Source organism: Saimiri boliviensis, chromosome 2 (assembly GCF_048565385.1).
Source record: "Saimiri boliviensis isolate mSaiBol1 chromosome 2, mSaiBol1.pri, whole genome shotgun sequence".
NCBI lineage: Eukaryota > Metazoa > Chordata > Mammalia > Primates > Cebidae > Saimiri > Saimiri boliviensis.
The window spans coordinates 65877550-65896674 of NC_133450.1; the positions used below are offsets into that span (position 1 = coordinate 65877550).

A 19125-nucleotide genomic window follows, 5' to 3' on the forward strand; every position below is an offset into this window, starting at 1 on the left:
CCAAACAGAGATGTCTGACCTAACACACATACCCTTATTTCGGTCAATAATAAAAAAATCAGCTGCTGAGGCTGTTAGTGATGCAAAATTATGTAATGTTTCTAAGGTTAGATGTTCACTTTTTGAGATGCTTGAGTAGTTTTTGACTGAATTAACCAGCATGTATGGGTTTTACTACCCAGGTCCACAATTCACTGCACAAGTCCAGAAGAAAAGCTGATCTCTGAAAAGCACTAGAAGAAGGTAGCTAAAGAGGGAGAATTCTAATTAGGCCAGGGTCCTCTGTGGCTTGAATGACTGAAGACGTTTTTATAATCTTCAATTCAGTGACTGCCAGATTCTTTCCAAAGAAATTTCTAGAGATGAAGGGTAGGTTATTTCAGAAGTACTTGCCTATGTTACACTTTAATTTTATAAACAATTCAACCAAACAAACAGAAACAAACAATCCAAAGAAAGAGACTTGGACATAGGCATCAAGGAATCATTTCACTTTACAATTTGATAGAAACACTGGTTTATCATTCATTAATTCTGAAAGCTTTAGGAGTACTAAATTTAAAATACTTTTGTAAGGTTTGTGAATTGCTGCCTTCTGGTGACATTTACTTTAGTGATTTTTATCATTAATGAAAGCGATGTGTTTTTTTAGAAAACATTATTAGGGTTCATAACATTCACATGCTGTTGTGCAACCATAATCTCTTTTGTTCTAGTCATAGTTCTACAGTTGAATGAATTCAAAGCTCACCTCCAGGCCTTTTGCTATGGTTTCTGCTTAGCTGAAGTTTGTCCTGAGCTAGGGGGTCATAAGAATTATATTCTCCACTGTCCTTCATGTTCAAAAAATGCTTATCTGGGTCATTGTACTTGAATAAAAATATGTAATGGATTGAATGCTAACATTTTTTTACTCACATTCTTTTTCTTTGAGAATATTGGTTATGCTTATATTGGAAGTCCTTTTAAGTTTTTTGCTAATTTCTATTTTAATTGCTTGCTTTTCTCTTAGTATATTACCATGTATCAATGTATTTTCAACAATATCTATTCTCCTTTGTGCTGCACCCAATGTGGCATTTGTCTTTTTCTGTTTTGGTTTTACCTTTCTCTTACATTTCTTTCTTGAGCTATATCTGCTGCTGTCTCATATCTTTTTGTTATTTTGCTATATCTTGTTATTTTGTAGTATCCCCCTATCTACTTTCAGCTCTTGTTTTATAGGGGTGTTTGCTTTATTAGGGGAAACTGATTTTTTTCAGATTTTATTTTTAAATGAGTGATAGCTTAGGGGAAGCTAATTATAACTTTTTCCACATAAATTAATGAAAGCAAGTTTTCTACCAAGAGAAAAGTTGTGAGGAACAAATTACTTTGATAAACCAATTGATATCTCATATAAAAACCAAAATTAAAATTGCTACTCATTTGTATGTCTAAAGATATTATAAAATCTTTAATACTTGGATTTCAAAATCTGAGGCTTTTTTTCCAGTGTTTGAAACTTAAAACCTTCAGCTGGTGTGGTGGATTACACCTGTAATCCAACACTTTGGGAGGCTGAGGGGGCGGATCACTTGAGACCAGCCTGGTTAACATGGCAAAACCCTGTCTCTACTAAATATACAAAAATTAGCCCAGCATGGTGGTGCACACCTGTAATCCCAGATACTCAGGAGACTGAGGCACAAGAATTGCTTGAATCTTGGAGGCAGAGGTTGCAGTGAGCCGAGATGGAGCCACTGCACTTCCAGCCTGGGCGACAGAGCAAGACTGTCTCAAAAAAAAATTTTTTTGCTTTCCTCTTAGTGCTGGTAGTCACAGTTTGTGTATTTGTGTGCTAAAATAGCAGAGGCTGTATCAAAGATGATGTTCAATTATTAATCAGAATTTCTACCCACTAAAAATGGCAGACATTCACTAAGAGCTGTTTGTATTATAGTATTGTTTGTACTATAGAATTAATGTTAGATCTAATAGTCTGTTTCTAGCAATTAAAAATTAAATAAGAAATGTCTTTTCTCTTTAACACTAATAAAACTTGTTGAAAATTTTGTAGCACTATTTTTTGTTTTTAATGTTCAGAAATCATCAGTGACTCTAAGGAGTAAAGTTGAAACTCTTTAACCTGGCTTTCCAACATCTGGTGTCTTTTCCAACATCTGGTTCCCTTTTCAAATTCATCTTTCATCATTCCCAAATTCCTGTGTTTCCCTTGGCATGGTCCTTGTTCCTTTGATTATGTGATGTGCATTTATACTTCATTCTGTTTCTCTTGCCTAGCAGTGCCTTTCCCTACTCCTTACCTGTCTAAATACCCAGTGACAGTAAAATTCTGTTTTCTTTGTGGTTTAATTTATTTCTCATAAACTAGGAATGTGTACTTTCAAATACAGTCAGGAGCTTCATGGCCACATATGGCTTTGCTTTCCATTTTTCTCTGACTACATGTGATTTTCATGGATTAATCTCTGATGGTCTCTTTTTGCTTTATTTTCGAGGCATTTTCAGTTCATGATTTAGCTTCGGCTGTCATCGGGAAGCTGGCTTAATGTTCTTTCTTGACTTTGCCCACCATCAACACCCTGTGGTATTTCTGGCTGGCATTTTTCTCTGCATGTGTATGTTTACTTCTCCATGCCTAGGAGCCTTCTCCGTTTCATTGTAAGCACTGCGATTTGTACATTCCCACCACCTGGCAGTTGGCAAAAAGCTCTGGGAAGCTGCTTTTGCTTCCCAGTCATGAGATGAAATGTGAATGTGCATAAGGTCCATGCCCTGACCCAACATCCAAGATTCTGAGTGCGTAGGCGGATTGCCATGTGCTAAGGTAAAGCAGAAATATTAAACCACCAAATGCTCCCGTTATGACCGGAGACATTTAAAGTTACATCCTGATATTTTTGGTGGAAGAATCCCATTCTTCATATTACACAAGGGAAGGTCAAAGGATATAGGACATATAACTCTCCTTTTTTGAATATTAGAAATTGGGTGAAAATAAGAATGTCATTGCTTGTTGAATAGATACTTTCAAAGTCAGAGTATTAGTGGGGGCTGGGGCTTAGGAATGCAATTGTAAACGAGAGTGATGGATATTCTCTTGGCAGAAAAATTATATAGACCTCATATCACAGCCGTTATAGAGTTAAGGATTGTCATTAGCTTGGGTAAAACAAACTAACAGTCTCTTCTGTTAGGCTGATTGGAAGAGTCTTACAGAGCTGAGAGCCTGAAGGAAAGTGATTTCAGAAAGCATTTAGTTTTTCAAGCCATTTGCATCTCTTTTGAAATGTTAGTTCTCACTATAGTTTTTAGCTTCCTGTAATTCCTTTCTGCCAGTAGCCAGCTAGTTGAGTATCATTTTCTTGGTCCATCCCTAGCAAGAGAAAGTTTCCCAGTCATTATTTTGTGCTTCAGAATGATTCTGTGTGTAATCATGCAATTCAGTAAGATCGCAGTTATTAAAGTGAGCACCTACTTTAGTGACTATGACTATTGATCTTTGACTATCTGCCTGCTTCTGGGTATAGAAAAATACGAGACTAGAAATTGTACCCCATTCTTTGTAACCATACATAGATGACTGTTAAGTCATCAGCTATACCTTCTGTGTGAGTGGCATGACCAAAAAAGTAGACTTCCTGAGGTCCCTTTTTTTTTTGGATACCGAGTCTTGCTCTTTCGCCCAGGCTAAAGTACAGTGGTGCAATCTTGGCTCACTGGTCTCCACCTCCCAGGTTCAAGCAATACTCTGCCTCAGCCTCTTGAGTAGCTGGGATTACTGGCGCCCACCACCATGCCCAGCTAATTTTTGTTGTATCTTTAGTAGAGACGGGGTTTCACCATCTTGGCCAGGCTGGTCTTAAACTCCTGACCTCATGATCCACCTGCTTTGGCCTCCCAAAGTGCTGGATTTACAGACATAAGCCACCGTGTCTAGCCCCCAATTTTTATTTCATGAAATTTTGTGTCTTCTCTGCATTGGAAATGCCTTAGTTTTTATTTCAATGTTTTTGTTTCAAAATTATATTGTGAGATTCCCTTTTCTGATTATTCTCTTGCACATGCTTACAAGATTGGGAGTATGACAGTGTGTAGGCTTTTCAAGGTGACCTCAGAGTGTTCTCTCTGAGGGACCTCTAGGGTCTTCACATGTAGTATATTGAATCAAACGGTACTTTAAAAATCCAGCTATAGAAATAATTATATTCTAGTCATTTTAAGAAAATACCAATTTTCAGAGGGTTCTTAATGGATTTTGATGGTGGTTGTTGTTTTTCTTTAATCAGTATAAACTTTAGTAATGGAGGAATTGAAACTCAGGAACTGGACCAGGAAACAAGCAGAGAAGAGTAATGACTCCATTACATGGATTTTCGAATAGATTATGTCATTTTGGGTTCCTCAGTTATGCTAACTTATAAAGGATATATTATTAGATTGGAAGGAATATTTAGTCTCTTCACATTTAGAGAGCTCAGACTGTGAAGTCCTCTCTTAAACCCCTCCGGATACAAATTCTACTCATTTGTATCAAGGCACAGCTGTTAAGATAGTTCTTATCTTGAAAGCTGGCCCTACCCTGCACCCTACTCATCCACCTTGCCACCCCCAAAAAGGAAATTGTCTTCACCTCCTGCTTAAATCTGTCATAAATATCTTTCTTCTTCACCCTTTTTCATAGTCATTTGTACCCATATGTATTTCCAGTGTCAGAATGGGAGCTAAATGTGAGAAGGCATAGTAGGATATTCATCATCACACTCCCCACACTCACAGCACAGTTTTGTAGGTCTTGAATAGATGACTTCATCTTATGTAAATGGATGGCTTATTTCATTGAAAAAAAAAAACAGGCTTTTTATTACTATTATTTGTTTTACTCTTTAAATACCACACTGGTACCATGTTAAGGTCAGGGGTCTAATCAAGCTCCAGGATGGAAATCAGGAGACTTGAGGTCTAGGCCCAGCACTGCCTCTGACCCATTTTCCCACAAATCAGTGAACCTCTCTGGACTGCACTCTCATCTGAGAAAAGAGGGTGTTGTGTTATAGGATCTGGCAGGTTCTCCAGCTCTGAAATTCACTGGTGGCGTCATCTATCATGGAGAATGGCATGGCCGTCTCCTTTATTTTCTCTGCGTACCGTAGATATTATTCAGAATCCACCACAGCATGAATATAGATGTGGTCTGTCAGTGTGACAAAGGCTGTTCTCAAGAGGAAATTACTGGGTTTGACAGCCACCCAACCCTGGGTTTAGTTTTTGGGATGTCACTATAGCAAGTGTTGTGGCCAGCGTATCCAATTCCTCATCTACATATATGGCTGAATATGCTGTTCTTGCTGTAATAGCATGAGGGCTATTTTTCTTTTAATTCAGCTGTCACGTAGGAAACTGCTGCCATGGTTTCTTTCTATGACCAAATGTTGCTAACCCTTTCAGTCATCCTTGAAGTTATTAATAGCCACACATCATGAATGTATTCATGCCATTTCCTTTATAGAAAAAGGAATCAATTTCTCGTGTTTTTCTTTTGTAGTAGATAGCTAACTTCTAATGGGAATTTTTGATAATATTGAATGTCATATTTATAAACTAAGAGAAATCTCTATTTAATAAAACACATTTTATGAGATGTTTAACATTGTTTTAAAGTGCTATGGAAAAGAAGGCCAGGAATTAAGAATTACATCAAAGTTTTGATTGTCCACCTTATATATAGACTAAAATCAAAACCAAAGATTTCCAGTACTACATTTTTATCTATGACAGCAGCCTGTGTGCCTTATGTCTGACTATATTGTCCACCTACCTCCTACCCCATCATTCTCCTCCATAAGGCTACCTTACATAGAGGCATCCTTGACATTCAAAGAGTTCTCCAAAGACCAGTGGCATCAGCATCAGGGTGCTTATTAGCAGTGCCTAATCTCAGGCCCCACTCCAAAGGTACTGAGTCAGACATGTTTACTTTAATATTCCTAGGTGATTTATATGCACATTAAAGTTTGAAAATCACTGGCCTACCCTAGTTACATTTTGGATAATTAGAGTAAATTACCATTTCTGTTACTGCCTAACTTCGATAGCTTTTTTTTGCCTACCAGATAATGTCTAGATTCCTTAGCCGGACATACAAGGCCCAATAGCCAGAAATATACAAGGCCCCTATAGCCAGAAACATACAAGGCCCTAGAGACAGAAACTACTGTGCCTTTTTTGCATGCCCTCCAGTATTTCCCAAATCAAACATTGTACTCCGCCATTCTGATCTTCTTGCCATATACCGTCTCATTTCTCTTCTGGCATTTTTGTTCATGCCAGGTTCAGTGCTGTCTTTCCTCCTCCTCCCACTTCCCCATCCACATATCTGAATGGTATCCATTCCTTAGCTGAATATTCTTCTATGTAACCTTTCTTTCTTTTGAGACAGAGTCTTGCTTTGTCACTCTGTCACCCAGACTAGAGTGTAGTGGCATGATCTCAGCTCACTGCAACCTCTGCCTGCTAGGTTCAAGTGATTCTCCTGCCTCAGCCTCCCAAGTAGCTGGGATTACAGACACCTGCCACCATGCCCAGCTGATTTTTGTATTTTTAGTAGAGACGGAGTTTCACCACGTTGGCCAGGCTGGTCTCAAACTCCTGACCTCAGGTGATCTGCCAGCCTTGGACCCCCAGAGTGCTGGGATTACAGGCATGAGCCACCACACCTGGCCCTATGTAGCCTTTCTTTGTCACTCTAGCCCACAGAATATCTTTCCTCTTCCTTAGAACTCCTATAACATTTGCCATATTGACATATCTAATAGTGGCAACCGCAACACCACTGGCAACTAATATTTACTGAGTGTTTTCCATGTGCTAAGCACTGTGCTGAACGAATCCTCTCAGGAATCTCTTGGGTTGGGCTCTGTCTGTCCCCATTTTACACATGAGGAAAAAGCTAAGAGAAGTCTAAGAACTTGCTCAAGGCCACCAGCTGGTGACTGATAGAACCAAGATTCAAACCCAAGGAGGCTGCCTTTCCAGCTTAATCACTGTTATATTCCTTGATCACTGTTATATTCCTTTGTCTCTTAATCACTGTTATATTCCTTTGTCGCTTCTTTTGACAGTGTAAAGACCCTGAAGGTAGGAACCACGCTTTTGTATCCCTCCATTGCCTAGCATAAACATGAGGAAGCAAGGCCTATTCACTCTGCCCTAAGAGCATTCTTGATGCACTGGTTGCATGATTATATGGGTTTTCCCTGTTCCTATGAAGTGGTTTGGTTTGGATTGTTATACTTGAGATTTCATTTGAAAAAATATACAAAAGGAAGCTGATGCAACATTTTATTCATCAAACTGTAGAAGGCATTCCAGTTCAGATTGCTCTGATAGGAACCCATGTGTTATGCATCTTGCCTATGGAATTGTATCACAAGACCAAAGTATTTGCCAAATAAATTATAAGAGCAAAATATATTGAAAATTGCTGAATGAAGTTTAAACATAATTTTAACTGGAGTCGGAGTGCTAAATGAAATTCATGATTTTCTCTTCATAAGGCAGGATTATACTTTGATTCACTTGGAAGACTCTTTAATCAGTTACTGTGAGTTTAGCATTGTATTTTATAAATTCCAGCTGGGCCACATTATCTGCTCTTCTCTCCTTGGTTGCAACCTGCTGCTGGAGAAAATCAGGGCAAAGCAGTGATTAAATCCACTGCAGACTTAGTGTGAAGCCTTGGAGCTCCTGCGCTTGCTCTTGCCTCTGCCTATCCCAGCCCTCGAAACTACTGATGATGGCTCCTTTGGTAGACTCCGGCTCGCGCATTTCCTAAGCCAGCCCCAGGAAAGGCAGAACAAGTACTAACACGAGTAACCTTTACTTTCCCCCGCTGCTCTTCCTGTTTATCACTCACTTCTACCTGCCTCCCACTCATGGAATTTTTAGAATCTTACAATCCCAGGACTGACTACTGGTGCCTAGACATGGATACTGGACTCTCGTCATCATTCCCTACCCTCCTCCCTTCTCCCAGTGCCATGTCCTCCACATGCCACACTTCTAGTCTCCTTCGTTGCCAAACGCCCAAGAATCAATGTTGACCCCACTTTTTCTTCCTTATCTTCGCTTAGAACCCAGATCTCTGTCCAAGGCCCTTTGTTTTGACCCATACTGCAGGACCTGCACTGTTAAATGGGCTCTGGAGCTTGGGCCTGCTCTTGGCTGATCTGAGATCCAAAGCTTACTTACCACTTGCCTTCTTTCTTTAATGCATCTGCCTCCCCATCATACATTCCGCAGTGAATTAGTTTCTCCCTCTCTCTCTCTCTCTCATCAAGTGCAATGTCTGAGAAATCGCTAAACTCTGCTATCCACCTTCCTGGATCTCTTGCTTAGATCCCTTGGTGCTGGCCTTGATCCCAGAATGGGACCATGTCACCATGTTGGCCAGGATGGTCTCAATCTCTTGACCTCATTATCCGCCTGCCTCAGCCTCCCAAAGTGCTGGGATTACAAAGTGTTCGGATCACCAGAATCTGTCTTCTGTACTCAGTTCCCTCACCCTGGTCTTGAGTCATTCCAGAATGCCTTCCATTTCACGCAGAGATCTGGTATGCCTGTCACTCAGGTCATCAATACCTCTGTTACTATCCAGGAGAAATGTAACTCAGCTGGCTACAGTTCCCCATTAGAGGGATGGCAAATAGTTGACATGCCTGCCACTGACCTCTCCTCTACCTGTGGCTTCCCACTTCTGCAGAACTCAGAGTTCTTCTCGGTATAATTCCCCAAGCCAACTCATTAGAGTTGTCATATGAGATGAAATCTCTTCTTTTCTCTGTAAGGATTTATTCTCTGTGATAGTTGTACCAAACCTTTTCCTCCACTGTGCTTTGCAGATGATCTTGCCTTTTTCTTCATGGAGAGAATCATGGCCTCTTGTTGGGTTTACTGCTTTTCTTCACCTCTCAAGTTTTCTATATGTAAAAGAGATAATTTTATTTCTAAGGAAAAGGGTTCTCTTCTTTTTTTCCTAATTCCTCTCTTTTGTTCTGGTCTCATCTCTTCCCCCCACGTTCCCCTTTTTGTCTTTGGAGACGGAGTCTTGTCTATCGCCAGGCCGGAGTGCAGTGGCACAATCTTGGCTCGCTCCAACCTCCACCTCCCAGGTTCAAGATTTTCTCCTGCCTCAGCCTCTCAAGTAGCTGGGACTACAGGCGCCTGCCACCATGCCCAGCTAATGTTTTGTATTTTTAGTAGAGACAGGTTTCACCATGTTGGCCAGGATGGGCTCAATCTCTTGACCTCATGATCCACCCACCTTAGCCTCCCAAATTGCTGGGATTATAAGCATGAGCCACCATGCCCAGCCCTCTTTCCCCTTTTCTTAATCTAAGACATTTCTCCATCAGTCATTCTCATTTTTGTTTATAATGCCCATCCCTGCCTGAAGATATACTCACATCCATCCTAGAAAGCTGCTGTCCCCAACTAAGTGCCTTCACTTGCTCCTGTCCTTTTTCGCCGGGTTCATTGTTGCCAGCTTCTCACAGCTGAGATATGGAAACAATGTAAGTGCCTGCCATTGGATGACTGGATAAAAAAGTGTGGTATACGTGTACAACAGAATATTATTCAGCCTTAAAGGAAATCCTGCCATTTTTGACAGCATGGGGGAATTTGGGGACATTATGCTAAGTGAAAGAAGCCAGACACAGAAAGACAAATATTGCATGATATTCTTTTATGTGAAATTTTGGATAGTCAAACTTAGCAAAACAGAGTAGAATGGTAGTTGCTAGGGGTTGCAGAGTGGGGAAGGTGGGGAGATGTTGGTCAAAGGATACAAACTTTCAGTTGTAAGATGAATAAATTCTAGTGATCTAATGTACAGCATGGTAACTGTAGTTAATGTGTTATGTACTTTAGATTTGCCAAGGACGTAGACCTTAAGTGTTTTCAACACACACGCGTGCACGCGCGAACCATGTCAGGTGTTGGATATGCTAATTAGCTTGACTGAGTCATTACACAAAGTATACTTTTATCAAAATATTATCTTGTATACCTTAAATATACACAATTTTTTTCAGTCGTACCTCAAAATATGTCTACACAGACTTAGTATCATTCATGAGTCATGTTAAAGGATATATTTAGAAACAAAAATAAATAAAAGTTAAAAAATGCTTTTCTTAACCCAAGTCTTACTGTTAAGATTCCTCATAATCCATTCGTGACTTTAGGTATAAATCCTTGCTTTGGTATATCAAGACTCGTCCAAGAAGAGGAAGGGGCAGGAGGGTCTCACTCTTGTTCTCTCCTTGTAAAAATTTAACTGTGTTTGCGGGAGAGAGTATTTGGCGAATACATGAACAAATGAATGAATGAAATGAGCAAAGAAATGGAATTAATCTGATCGAAGTTTGCATGTTCAAATTATGCGTTAGGTTGGATAGAGCAGCTGCTGGTCTTTACTTTTTTCTGGGCCTATTTCAAATGGTCTTCTTTACTAGGCTTTAAATTGCAGATTTAGACTTGGAGGCTTTAACAAATATAAATTGGGTACACATTTGTATAGAGATTTAAACTGCTATTCTCACAAAATTGTCACAGTAGTTTTAAATTCCGTCATAAGGCTTTTAACCAAACCCCATCGGAGTCAAATTTGATTCTTTGGATGGTACTTTCTTTTTCCTTCTCTCTTTTGCATTGTCTAGTAAAGCAGTTTCTTCAATGACCAGTTTTGTCATAGAGTCGGTGCCATTTATTCTGTAAGTTACAAATTTATCATCACAGGTAGCTAGATGTACTTCTCATAGACAGCTTGTATCCACACATTGGTTGTTTTTTTTCTTTTTTTTTCTTGAACCATTCTCCCCAGAAAACACAAATTGGTTGTTTTGGGAGGAAAAATTAGACTGTTCTTTCAGGGATATTTATTTTCATATGATTCATTGTGCAGAGAATGGAGTTGTGCCCTAAGGGCTCAATTCTGCTCTCTTTATGCTGGTATCCATTGCTAGGTATGGCTCAATTTAACGGGAAGGACAGCTAGATGGTGTATATATCCACATGTCAGGTGGCAGCATCCATCTTTGAAACAGGAATCTTGGTGGGAAAAGTTCAATTTTTTAACAAATGTGAAATCACCTCCTCAATCATTTTTATTTCCAATTAAATTAATGTCTGATATAAATACTGTAGGCTAGCATAGTGTTTGATACCATTTAGTTTGCTCTCTCTTTTAGTTTCTAATTTTCATTGTAGTTCTTAGTGTTTGCTTTTTGAGTGTGAGTTTGTGGCAGAGTGAATCAAATTAGCTTTGGTGGGTAGATTGAGTTTTCTCTAATGACCTTTACTAACCAACACATATTTTCTTCTTAGGCAAAAAAGCCAGAGTGGATTATTATTTATTTGACTGACAAAGAAAGGCATTTCTAATTTTATTTAGTGACTGAAATAAGTTGTTTCACCATAAATTAAATGTGAAATAAATGTATGATCCTCTCAATGAACCAGATCGAGAGCCAAGCACCTTTGTAGTAGATGTCTTTCACCAGTTGGTGGTGCCAAAAACTCTGCTAAGACCCTGATTAAAAGAAGAGAAGGTTAACCAGGAGCCTTTCTTAATAAGCATTATTTTTGTAGTTTTTGAAAAATCTGTACTAAAAACATATGCCCAAATTATCGCATTTTTGAAGGTTAGGAAGCAAACCTAATCCCTCTGGTGACCAGCAGAATGCATTTCTAGTAAGCTTCTGTAATGATGTCATTGGCCCATGTTAATACGCACATGCTGGAAATTGCAAGGTTGTCTAACATATGACTCCATCTGACTCCATCCTAGAAATAGCCTTTAGTCTGCTTGCCTGGAGAATGGAGGCAATAATGTATACAGAGTAGAGTGATGTTCCTGGCTATATTTATTGCCAAATTTAGGTCTTTAAGAATATTGACTTGTGTTATTGTTATTTAACATTAATGTATTCCTGTGATGGCAGGAACATTGCTTTTTTTTTTTTTTTTTTTTTTTTTTTGACCAGGGTCTTGCTCTGTTGCCGAGACTGGAGTGCAGTGGCACAATCTTGGCTCACTGCAACCTCCGCCTCCCTGGTTCAAGTGGTTCTCAAGCCTAAGCCTCCCAAGTAGCTGAGACTACAGGTATGCACCACCACGCCTGGCTAATTTTTGTATTTTTAGTAGAGACAGGGTTTCATCACATTGGCCAGGCTGGTCTCCAACTCCTGGCCTCAAGTGATCTTGCCTGCCTCAGCCTCCCAAAGTGCTGGGATTACAGGTGTGAGCCACTGTGCCCAGCCTTTCATAACTGTTAATTACTTATATAGATTATCTACTGCTCAGTTTTTCCAATTTGTAAAATGGAGATAATAGCATCTTTCCCTCAGAGCTGGCGTAAACATCACCTGAGATCACAGATGTGCCGATCAGATGCTCCTTACCTTGTTCTTTTCTGGTTTGAAGCTCAGACTCAGTTCTTTCTGAACCTCCACCACATCTCCTGCTCTTAGCCAGGGCCTAAGGACAGGAGTCCCTCCTTGTGTCTGATGATGCCTCCTGCTGCATTAATGAGAAGATTTTTCCAGGTTGTGAAGTTCCACAAGGATTTTGTAAAGACTCACAAAAGAGATACTCATATTATTAGGTATATGTAGTGTTCAGATGTTTGCCCATCTACCCTGGGATGTTTACATGTTGATCTGAATTTCCTTAAATGTTTAAGATTGGAAAAGGGAGCACAAGATTGCTGACAGGTGTAGCAGTGGTGTCCCCAACAGTTCGTTCATCCATTTATTCCACAGACTTTTACTGAACATTATTATTGCTGGGTCTCTGGCCTACAAAGATGAATTCCCACAGAGCATGAAGATGCTTCTGAGAACTGCAGACTCAAGAAGCAGGATTCTTTCTGCTTGGCAGGAATTGATAGGCAGCCCTTTTCTATGGAAGAGCAAGAAAGATGCATTTAAATATTTTAAAAATATTATTTTAAAAAGTTATAAGATTATAATAGAAATTTTTTAACTTTGTTAAACTGTGATGGTTGTATTAAGCTTTTGATAGCATCGTGTTTAGAAGAATGAACAAATCAGAAGAAGGTTTCAGTGTGGTTAGTAAAATCATAAAACACTATTAATTAGGAGCTTTAGCCAGTAGAGAATTTTAAAATAGAACTGTGTAAGGTATATATATATTTTTCGGACTAGCACAACTAACATCTTTGATTAGATTCATTTGAAAGATTCAGACCTTTAAGATTTAGAGATTACAGAATCATAGAATTGGATGGTGGCAGGGACTTTAGGAGTCACATATGCTGTCTCTCTTATTTTCTAGCTAAGAAAATGGAAGTCAAACAAACATATATGGCTCACCCAAGGTTACATGGACCTGGATCAACACTCAGGTCCCCTGACTTTCAGTTCCATGCCAAGGCATTATTCTTCCATCCTAACTCCTATACAATGAGCCATTTTCAGTAGATAAATATACACTTGTTCCATCTCAATTAACTTTCATGCTAAATATGGAGTATTATGTCTGCCCAGTTATCAGAATGAAAACTTTGGCTGTACCTTCGGCAGTTAATGAAGGTGCTCCTACTTCCATCTCAGAGCTGAGCTGAGGGGAGGCAGGGCACACCAGGCCTGTCATGTTCAGTTCTCAGCCAGAGCCAACGGGTTCCCCACAGAAGCAGGCAGCGTTTTCATTCACGCCTGCCTTGCCTGCGTCTCGCTTCTTGCTAGATGAATGGCATCATATGCCGCAGGTGTATTAGTAATTTCTGAGTTTGTTCTCCACTAGAAATGACCTCATTGTTTTGTGCTTCTTTTCCATAATTATACAGTAACAGGAAAATAAACCAGCTCTGAGTACAGCCCACAGCAGAAATCTTGTGCTCTTTATGCAAGTTTGATTTATAGACGTGTACTGCAGAGCAGAGTGACTATGAAACATTCATCTTCCCATTGCTAGTTGCCATGGAAATCGAGTACACAGAGCAGAGTCATTCCAGTCCTGGTGATGCCTGCAGTAGTTTATTCCTTTGTTGTTCCCGTTTCTTAAGCAACTGCCTAGCATTCTTTCATCGTTACAATTAATCATGCACGCAAGGTTTTATCTTTCGTCGCACATAGAAAGTACTAAAAATGTATGACAAAAAATAGGGAGAATTTAAATATTTCTATGGCTTTAAATATGCATTTGTAATTTTCACCCTCAGTCCCATTGGAAAAGTAGGTCATGTAAAAGGGAAAAGCATGTATTAATGTACAGATAGTTCAGTAAAGAGCACAGTATAGAAATTTCAAGGAAAAACAATGCTAAGCCCAGAAAGCCCAAGAAAGCTTAAGGAACTTCAGATTCTGAGGCTCCCCCAGGATTTAGATCTAAATAAGCCCGGGCAATGCCAACCGGAAAAAAAAAAAAAGCCCCTAAACTATGTATAATCAACTCCTGTTTTGTTTTGTTAGTCTCCTTAATGGTTTCAACAATCTAAATATTTGCTGGATAGACATAGTAGATGTTAGAAAACAGATCCTTTTTTTTCTTTAAAGGCCAATAAAGTTCAGGATTTTTTTTTAAGTGGAAGTAAAAGGAATTCTAGTTATTTTTCTTTTTTCAGTGAAATCACTTTACCTCAGTTTTATCCCACACAGTTCATAGTATATACCATACCAACAATGAATAAATGCTTGCTGATTAGCCACTGTCTTCTTTGGTGGACTTCTGGCCTTTCCGTTGTCTAAGAATAATTGTCTGGATCTAAATCCCTGCTACATTGCTTATCAGCTGTGAGACCTTTGAAAAGTATCTCAGCTTGCCTTAGTTTCCCCATCTGTAGAGGGAGCAGCTATAAAATTAAGATAATGATGGGTTGTTAAGAGGCTTAATAGGGATAATTCGTGCAAATGGCTCAGCCCTGTGCCTGGCACAGGACACGTGCTCTGTCAGTGGGGACTGCTGCTGTGGCAGTGGTGATTTCTATTGCCATGACTACTACAGGCCACAACTGAGTGGAGAACTGTGCTTTGACCTAGAGAGTAATACACAGTTGATCTACAGCAATTCCAGCCCCAAAGCCACAGGACTCTGTTCCCAGCATCTAAGCTCACAGGATGATTGCTGGTGCTTTGTTTTGCTTGGGCTACTTGTTTCATCTCAGTACTTTGGATGCTAGAATGGTGTCTGAGAAGTGTTTACAAGGGTCTTTTTATCTGCGAATTGAGAAGAGAAGGCTGCTACAGGCAGTCCTTGAAGATGCAAATTTCTCATCTTTGACCTGGATTTGTTTCTTACAAGGAGCTGTGTGTGGAGCATGTTGGGAGGGAGTGGGCTGCCTTTATATGTCTTGAGGAAGGTTCTTGTGTTTGTCTACAGAGTCTGAAATAACATCTGACCTGCTGCCTCTCACTCCCAAGCCCCACCTTGTCACTCGGCAGTGGCTGCAGCATTCCCTCAGCCTTTCTGGAATTGAAGTTTTCCTAACTGGTGGCAGAAGCATTCTTTGTTGAAATTCAGTCTCCTTGGCAGTTCTCCAGGGCACACGGCAATGCCTATTTATTTGATTTAGCTTTTGTTTGGCTAGCCTTGTATTTTGTCTGTTTTGCTTTGTGAAGTTCTTTTTTCCCCACATTTTCATGTTTAAATCCCATGGACTTCACTTTTATTTATTTTACTAGCTTGCTTTAAAATACTGCTAAAAAGTTGTTTGCTTTAAGCTATCACAAAATGAGTGGTTTTGGATTCATTTGTCTTTTTCCCCCAAGCCTGATCCATAGTATGTATACTAGGTGCACCTTTGTTAATTATTAAAAGAAAATAGCCTTTATAGATTGCCCTTTGTACATCCTACTATTATACCACATTGTCTCCAGTTCTCTTTATTGAGCTGTTTGTTTTTTCCCTGTCCTCCAGTCATTAGGCTCATGTTAATTTTAATTCTAAAGGGATAGAAGTAGCTTAACTTTTCTGAATTTTTTTCTTCGTTCACCTCTGCTCTTCTTCCTGTTTCTCCCCACGAGATAAAAACCTATCCGACTCTCCTGTCTTCCAAGCAAAGCTGGCAACACTCTAAGTGACATGAGTGCCCTAAGACACCCATTTTTTTTTTTTTTTTTTTTTTTTTTGTAACTAAGCATTCAGTGGCTGAAACTTAGACCTTCTCTAGACATTTTTATTTTATTTATTTATTTATTTATTTATTTTGAAACAGATTCTCACTCTTGCCCAGGCTGGAGTGTAGTGACACAATCTCAGCTCATTGCAGTCTCTACCTCTCGGTTCAAGTGATTCTCATGCCTAAGCTTCCCAAGTGGGATTACAGGCGCCCACCACCATGCCCAGCAAATTTTTGTTTTTAGTAGAGATGGGGTTTCACCATGTTGGCCAGGCTGGTCTTGAACTCCTGGCCTCGAATGATCTGCCCGCCTTGGCCTCCCAAAGTGCTGGGATTACAGGCGTGAGCCACTGCACCCAGCCACTAGACACTTTAAATCCTCTCGAGACCCCTGATTGTATGTGTGGCCTTCACTTCACACCCAATGTGGCCACTGTGCACTCTTGCCTTCTTTCTGTCCCCTAATCACTGTAAGAGAGATCTTTGTCCTTGCTCGTTTACTCTCAGGCTTTTATCTTGCTTTGTTTTGCAAACGAATATTTGTTAGAATCTTCTGCATTGCAGACACTGGGATTATATGAAAATGAACAAGATAGACACAGCTCTGCCCTCTAGGAGCTTAGAGTCTAGTTGAGGAGATAGGTGGTTAGAATCCAAGATGGTTAATCCTGAAAGATGACTACAAAATGCTACGGACAAGAAGAATGCTTAATGCAGACTGGGGAGGGGGCACCAAGGCTGACTTCAGAGGAGGTGACGGTCAGCATAAGACCTGGAGGATGGTCTCCATTTGCCTGACTTTGCCTTAGCCAGGCAAGGAGGGAGAGCATATCCTGGACAGTACGCATCTGCAGAGGTCAGTGGGAGAACATGAATAACTGAGAGTTATTACACATAGTTAGCCAACTATCAAGTACCTATTTTTTCTATTTTTGGTGAGTGGATGGAACCAGAAGGATGAATGCGGAGTCATAAGACTGAAGAGATAGGCAGGGCAAGGTGATAAGGGTCTCGTAAGATTTGTCGAAGAGTTCAGGCTTTATCCTGAGGATATCAGGAAGCCTTCGAAATGTTTTATGTAGGGAAGTGACATGATCAGACTTTTTTTTTTTTTGAGATGGAGTCCCACTCTGTTGCCCAGGCTGGAGTGCAATGGCAGGATCTCAGCTCACTGCAACCTCCTGGGTTCAAGTGATTCTCCTGCCTCAGCCTCCCGATAGCTGGGATTACAGGTACCCACCACCACGCCCGGCTAATTTTTTGTAGTTTTAGTTGAGAGGGAGTTTTACCATGTTGGCCAGGCTTGTCTCAAACTCCTGTCTTCAGATGATCCGGCCCACCTTGGCCTCCCAAAGTGCTGGGACTTCAGATGTGAGTCCCCATGCCCAGCCAATGTGATCAGACTTACAGTTTACATGATCTCTCATAGTGTAGTTTGGAGAATGGATTAAAATGTGGCAAGAATAGCCTCTATTTGGGCTGATCCTAGGGACCACTTTCCCAACTTAGCCTTCTCTTGAGCCCCACTGTGCTTGTTCAGCCCAGCATGCATTTTTCTGATTAGCAGAAGGGCTCATCTCAAACATCAGCTCCCTTTCTCTGGCTTCCTGCCTTAAAGGCCAGGACTGTGTCTTCTCCCTCGCTTTGGGCTGGCTCTTGCTCTACACTAAATGTGTCATCTGGAGCACCAACTAGATCCCGGTTTTACTGTTGGCCGGAGAGTCTGTTTTGCGTACTATCGCGGCTCCCCTAGGGTTTGGGTGCCAGTATAGATGTAGCCTGAGTTCAGTGATCTCCTTTGACCCCTGAAATTCATTACCATTTACACAGTTGGCTCTTTCTGCTCAGCCAGTCTGGAACAAACCTGCTGCCGAGGAAATCCCCCTAGCCCTCTCTTTCCCACTAGTAGTAGAGTATCCTAGATACTTCACAATTGATTTCCATTGTATACCTATATAGAACAATACACTGGATAAGATGGATTGAGGTAAGGTGAGGGGAACTAGCCTACAGGTTCAGTATCTCTTATCCAAAGTGCTTGGGACTAGAAATGTTACCAATTTTTTATTTTTTGAGAATTTGGAACATTTGCATATGCATAATGAGATGTCATAAGAATGAGACCCAAGTCTAAACACAAAATTCATTTGTTTCATACATACCTTATGCACAAAGCCTGAAAGTAATTTTATATAATATCTTTCATAATTTTTTACACACACAGTTTGTCTTAAGTACTTATGTGTGGAATTTTCCACTTGTGGTGTCATATTGGTGCTCAGAAAGTTTGAGATTTTGGAGCATTTTGGATTTCCAGAGCAAGTTACTTCTCTGTGCCGCAGTTTCTTCATTTATAAAACAGGTGTTAAGAGAACCTACATCAGAGTTGTTTGGAGGATTAAGTGAGCAAATGCCTATAGAAACACTGTGCCTGGCCCATAATTTGCTCTCGCTACGTATTCATGTTGTTATTATGGTGTCTAGACTTAACCCTAGGGAGAGTGGGAAAACATAAAAGGTTTTTGACTTCAGGAATATTTGACAGCAGCTAAATGGGTATTAATCTTGAAAGGTCCACCCCTCTTCTTCACTATGAATAATTGAGAGATGACAGTGGTATCACATCCTGCCCAGCTGGGGGGCTGTTCCAGTAAGTAGATGTGAGGGAGAGAGAAAAATTGCTCGCTGATATCTAGTGCTCGCTGTGCGCCAAGCCCTGTTCTAAATGTGTTACTTGCATTAACTCATTTGATCCTCACAATGACCTCATGAGGTGGCGACTGTGATTATTCCCATTTTACTGATGAGGCAACAGGTACAAAGCAGCTGAGTGACTTAGCTAAGATTCCACTAACTGCTGGAATTTGGCTTTAACCAGACAGTCTGGCTCCAGATTGGAAACACAAATAGATCCAACCACCATGTAAAGGAGGGTCTTTGCCTTTCCTTTTTCTGTCTCCCCACAGGTGTACCTTTAAAAA

The 19125-nt window shown here is 40.2% G+C and overlaps 1 protein-coding gene across 3 annotated transcripts in view; it reads left to right on the plus strand.

Annotated features, from left to right (window-relative positions):
- EFCAB11 (EF-hand calcium binding domain 11) overlaps positions 1 to 19125 on the plus strand; it is a 169948-nt gene that overhangs the window by 27059 nt on the left and 123764 nt on the right. Inside the window, exon 6 of one of the 3 annotated variants that reach the window (XM_074393482.1) lies at positions 183 to 11940. The exons of the other annotated variants lie outside the window; for them this stretch is intronic. Coding sequence (XP_074249583.1) covers positions 183 to 237 — 55 coding nt within the window. The 3' untranslated portion in view covers positions 238 to 11940. Of the gene's footprint in view, positions 1 to 182; positions 11941 to 19125 lie in introns of those variants that run through there. 3 annotated transcript variants of the gene reach the window in all.